This window comes from Mustela putorius, unplaced genomic scaffold (genome assembly GCF_011764305.1).
Source record: "Mustela putorius furo isolate JIRA1106 unplaced genomic scaffold, ASM1176430v1.1 tig00003863_pilon_pilon_pilon, whole genome shotgun sequence".
NCBI lineage: Eukaryota > Metazoa > Chordata > Mammalia > Carnivora > Mustelidae > Mustela > Mustela putorius.
In genome coordinates, this window is record NW_025422015.1 from 2224632 (window position 1) to 2230631 (window position 6000).

Here is a 6000-nt window from a genome sequence, read left to right on the forward strand (position 1 = left end):
TTAAATAATCTTGTGTGCTTCTAAAGCATCTTTCAAAGGGTGGTAACTTGTGACTTACTCCTTTATTAAATTAAAATTGGCTTTAATTTCCAACTTACTTGGTGTCATATTTAATACGAGATGACTCTGATATTTAAATAGCTTTTTCCCCTTTTGACATGTGAACTTGCATTTTTAAAAAAAATATATGTAATAGGACCTGGAACTGCAAGAGAGAGGGGAACATGAAGAAGCAAGGATTCTAACCCCATCTGTGAAAACAGAAGAAAAATTTGTTAAAGATCAAGGACTCCGTGTTGTAAATCAGGAAGTTGAAAAGCTGGAGAATGGTAAGAAAATTTGTTTAATCAAGTAATGAGTCAGCATCCTTTGGGAAAGAAAGGGTTAGCATCCCCTGATACTTTCCAGATGAACAGTAAATTGGTTATACAGAATAAAAAAAGGTTGATACAGTGTAGGACATGGTCTATTAGGAATCACAAACATTTGAATAAAGTTACTAAGGAAAGAAAAATGCAACTGTTAAGTTGCTGTTTGGAATTAGGGAAAAAGGAAAAGTTACGTTCAGAAAATTCAGATGAAGTAGAATTCAGATAAAAGAGGAAATTTTTGTGTGCTTGTTAACTAAAGCTTGATGAAGAGATAACTGAAAGACAATGCAGTCCATTGGCTTGACCTTGAGACTCTAATCTGTAGCCCAAACATTAAAATCAGTGAATTGTGAGGTCCTGAATATATTCCTGTAGGTATTCTTTCATTTTGGTGTGAAAGTTTAGTGAACCAACTCACATAGTTTCAGATACTGAAAATGAAGTTCAGGAATAAATTCATTTCCATCTGGATTAAAAAGTCTTAAAGGTATGGGCAAGAGGGATCCCTGACTCTAATCCTCTGCACATATTTCATTATAGAAGCTTCTTGCAGAGAAATCCTTTTCTTCCCTTTAAATTATGACTTAATTGTTGCTTAAATTAGTGAATGTATATTTGTGTGTGTGTACTTAACACAGTTGAAATAGAAGATTTATTTATATTACTATTGGCTAAGGCACAAAGGGAGATGCTTTCATAGTATTAAAACATAGACTAGAAAGGTATTATGGTCAGTTGGGTTTAAGAAGACTGGCCCCTTCTTTTCATCTCTATTTTTTCCCCCTGGAGTTTGTATGAATTAAGGACCTCAAACATCAGTGAGAATGTATGCCATTTACTAAAGTTACTCAGAGTAAGTGGTATTTCTCATGCCCATACCTTAAAATACTTGCATGTGTATTTTTCCAAAATAAGGACATTTTCTTAAATCATTCCAGTATAATTTTTAACTTCAGAAAATTTAACTTTGATACATTTCTCTAATCTGCTGTCCATAGTACAGTTTTATTAGTTGACATAATATTGTCCTTTATAGCATTTTCTTCTCGCCAGAATATGATGATGAATTGCATTTAGTTCTCCTGTCTCTTTAGTTTTCTCTAGATATTTTGTGAGGTCAACATTTTTGATGAATAAAGACCTATTTTTTAAAAATAGAATGTTCATTTGAGGTTTATCTGAAGTGTTCTCTTAATTAGACTCAATTTAATTTATCTTTAGTCAGAATACCAAATAAGGGATATTGTATCTTTTTTAGGGTATGACGTGCAGAGGTTCAATTTAAGTTTAAAATAAACTCCCATCTATCCATCACCTTTCATTCAGTGTATAGCACGATATTAAGTATAAAAAATAGAGAACCTTCTTCCTTACCTCTACACTGAAGAACAAAATTTCTTCCATAAATGTGAATTTTAAATTCAATACACATTAAGTACATTCTTTCTGAATTCCAGAATATCAAGTGTAGCAATGAAATTTATGGTGTTCATTCTCACTATACTGATAACTAAATTAGACTGTTTTGTAAAAGATGACAATTGAGTTTTCCTACTTAAAAATATTAACTGCTGTAAAATCCCATTTTTAAAAATTTGATTTTACAGAGTGGGAAGGAGAAGAACTTGTTAAAAAGCAAAAAGACAAAATATCTTTGTTAGAGAGAGAAGAAAAGCCCGCATTGGAAACTGGAAGATACCAAATGGAAATATGTCAAATTCAAAATATAGATAAATTAGAGGAAGAGGAAGAAGAAAGGCTGAAGAGAGAAATGCTACTTGCTAAACTGAACGAAATCAGCAGAGAACTCCAAGATTCTCAGAATATAAAATGTCCTCCTCTGCCATTGCTGCCTGATTCGGAATCAAAACTGCATTCCCCAGAGAGAAGCCCCAAAACATACATGTTCTCAGAATCCTCAGAGAGAGTATTTAATGGGCATCATCTGCAAGAGATCAGCGTTTTCACTACAAAAGGAGATGGTCAGAATCCAGGAAATACTAGAAGCCCAGTCTCCCCAAGTGAGCTTGCATTTGGCAGCTATGTGCCTTCGTTCGCAAAAACATCAGGGAAGTCAAATCCATTTAGCCAAAAGAGTGGCCTTTTGGATGTCCAAAGAAACAGTATAGAGAAACTTGGTAAAGACAGTGTAGATTTAATTACAAGAAGAGAGAAAAAAGCTAATCTGATGGAACAGCTATTTGGTGCCAGTGGCAGCAGCACCATCTCCTCTAAAAGCAGTGACCCGAATTCTCTGGCTGCCAGCAAAGGAGACTTTGATCCTCTAAATTTTCTCTCAGGGGATAAGAGCAGCAGGGATAGAGAACATGAGGAAGATGACGACTTTTTCCTCAGTGAAGGAAGAAGTTTTAATCCAAATAGACACCGATTAAAACATGCAAACAGTAAACCAGCAGTAAAAGCAGTGGAATCTGTAGAAGATGAAATTGAAGAGGTAGCCCTGAGATGACTGACTGCAGTATACAGTTTTCCAGTTGTAAATATTAAAATATTTTAATACAATATTTATTATAAACCTTTAGAATTTTTAATATTAAAAAGTCCTTATTAAGGAATGATTTTTAGTCGACAAATACAGTGTAAATGAAAAGAAGTAGATCATATCACACCACCTAGCTAGTCTGCAAAGAATGAAGGAGACTCTTGAATGAACCAAAAAGAGAGATATATCTTACTTGGTTTTGGTTTTTTTATTTACAAATAGGTTTTACCTCTTAATCAGCTCTATAGGAAGTTTTACTCCATTGGAGTTCATATTTATTTCCTGTTTTTAACCCCTATTTATTTATTTACTTTTTTTTGGTCATGTCCTTACTGAGCTAATTATAGTCTTGTCGAATGGAAATTAAAAGTGGGAGGCTCTGGGTTGGGAAGCGTAGCTCCCAGATGGTGGAGCCCTGGTGCTACTTAGGAGCCCTGTGCTCTGTGGACAGGAAAGGGGTCCCTTACGTAGAGCTACACGTAAGTGGAAGCAGTGACAACAACATAGGGATTTCCCACTTAAGAGAACTGTGCTAACACAGGTTGAATTCAAAAGACATTTGTCTGTTTGCATGGATAATTCCCCTTTCATGGCTCCTAGCAGCTTGGGTACAGAATAATCAGTACTTCTTTTCCTCCCCCTCTTACACTCTGTATCTCAGTGACTAGGTATGAGATTTCATACCCAAATACAGGAAATTAAATTTTATCCTAATATAAAAAGATTTTTTTCAACACAATTATGTTTCCAGAGTAATCCAACTTGGAAAATTTAATATATATTTTTAAGGTTTGAACTTACTATCAAAACCAATGATAATGATATTGTAATACTATTGGACTTATAGGACTGATTTTAAAGCAACCTTTGGTTACAAATGTTTTAGAGATGGGGCTTCTGCCTTGCTGAGTAGGGTGGATATTTTTATGTTGAAATGCATGCGTTGGTCTTCTGTTGTTTGTAGCTTACTTCAGCTACAAAGGAGTTGATGACCTTGGATTATGTTGGGTATGATTGATCTTTAAGAAGTGGTAATATACCACCAACTGAGAAGAAACACTCTTCAAATGAAGAGTGGTGGAAACTGTTTCAGGGAAAGCATAAAAAAATGTAGGTTGACACTTACTATAAAGTTAGTTCCTGCCTCCTGCTCCAGAAATTAGTATGGTTTCTGATGCCAAGCGTATACACTGATGAGGGGACCAAGTTACTCTTTTGAGTTCTTATGAATGCTTATTATTGAATATAATTTCATAACAATTTGGCAAGACTTACCTGGATAGGTCTCTAATGAAAAGATATGCTATCTGTCATCTTCTAAATTGTGTTACTGTCATTTATTGGGAACTGAATCTCCCCGAAGTGCTAAAGTACATTAAAAAATTGTTTTAGCAAAGAGATTTTTATGTCTGATATAAATAAGCTTTTAGGATGTTGCAAATCATTCTAATATATGTAAACCACAATATTGTAATGCAGTTCTTGATAAAATATTATGTAATGTTAATTTTGTTGATAGCTGCTAACTTTTCTGCCAAAAGTATTCTAATTTTTAGATTGTTTTAAGTGGCTTTTAAAAAGCCTTCTAGTAAAAGCTTTATATTTAGGTCATTTAATTCGTCTCTTGGTTTTTTCCTACATAATGTTTTCTAGTCTCTTTCACCAGATAAAATAAGACAGAAATATTAAAATTCAACCTAAAATTGATATTAAAATGTACAGAACAGGTTTTTCTTTATGAAAAAACCTCAGAGAGTAAATCTTTTTTTTTTTTCTTTTGTAAATGTCAAGTTAAATTTGTTATTTGTACTCAGAACTCTTAACTAATAAAAACTAAAAACACACTCTGGCTCTTTGTTTGAGTGATACCTTAGGTCATTTAGGAAATTCATGGTAGAATGGTAGAAAGAGGACCTGCATAGTTAATTTTTATTATTCTTTTTTTTTTTTCCTGCCCAGTATTTTTAATTGAAGTAGACGAATTTGCCCTAAATCAGGTTAGACAGTATGCTAGTCTTATCAGATAATTATAGTTTTAATTAATCCTTTCACCCTTAATAGCTATCCTAATGGCATATATTCTCATAATATAAAAAGGTGGGGGTCAGGAGGATTAAATTGAATCATAAAATAAACTTACTTCATGGCTGACTCTCTATTTTTCTGATCCTCCTCTCTATCTCCTATCAGACATACTCACCTTCTGGTAACCCTGGTTGGGTGTTGGATACAGCATGCAGATCTGCCTGGTGAAAAGGGGAAGGGAAATGTGTGTTACAGTGACAATGTGGGGTTTTTAGGATTAAAAAAGGGAACTATAAATTATCAAGGAAAGATCTGCCTTTAAAGCTTTCTCCTTTCTACACGACAAGTGCCCCTTTCAGATTAAAGTCACCTTTTATATCATTTGAAAGTGCTCTCTTTTTAGTGAGGAGCATATAGTCATTCATTAACTGGGTGCCCTGCATGTAGGAGGTGCCAGGAGAGTAAGATAGGCCCTGTGCTTGCCCTCAGAGTGAATGCAGAGTGCAGGAGGCCAGACCACACATAGCTCCATCCCTGCCCTCCCACCAGCTCCCTCACTGTCCTTGGGTTTGCTCAGCTGTTACTGCTCTTGTTTAATACTTTTAAGGTAGTTATGAAAGATGAATGAAATACTTAATGCTTGGCAGGGTGCCTGGCACATAAGTGTTCAGTAAACATTATCTGTTCTCATAGCTGATTGACGTTATTTTAGAGTATAATTGAAAAATAGAGCATAGGTATGTACATATATTGACACTATACTTTGCACAAGATAACAAGCAGAAAAACTCTCCAAGTTATCATAAAACATCTATGCTAAATATACTGTGCCCCTTAGGTCTGCACTTGGAACTTTCCTTGCTTTATTCAGCATTATCTGTGCAGTAAGCTTCACAGCAAAAATGAAATACAGAAAACACAGGCCTTTATGATTGCATAATGTGAAAATTTGTTCCTCAGCTCTCCCACAATGTGTGTATCCTTGGGTAAGCTACAAAACCTCTCTGTATCTCCTTTCCCCCCTCTATAAGATGGGACTAATAATAGGACCTACCTCATGGTGACTGCATATGTTAAATGAGTTTATATGTGAAGAACAGA

General features: G+C 34.7%; 1 protein-coding gene across 2 annotated transcripts in view; it reads left to right on the forward strand.

The window, feature by feature from the left end:
- LCA5 (lebercilin LCA5) overlaps nucleotides 1-4485 on the forward strand; it is a 60674-nt gene extending 56189 nt beyond the window's left edge. For both annotated transcript variants that reach the window (XM_004752802.3, XM_045066230.1), the window contains exons 7-8: nucleotides 197-329; nucleotides 1979-4485. In XM_004752802.3, coding sequence (XP_004752859.1) covers nucleotides 197-329; nucleotides 1979-2841 — 996 coding nt within the window. In that variant the 3' untranslated portion in view covers nucleotides 2842-4485. The remainder of the gene's footprint in view (nucleotides 1-196; nucleotides 330-1978) is intronic.
- Nucleotides 4486-6000: the final 1515 nt, after the last annotated feature.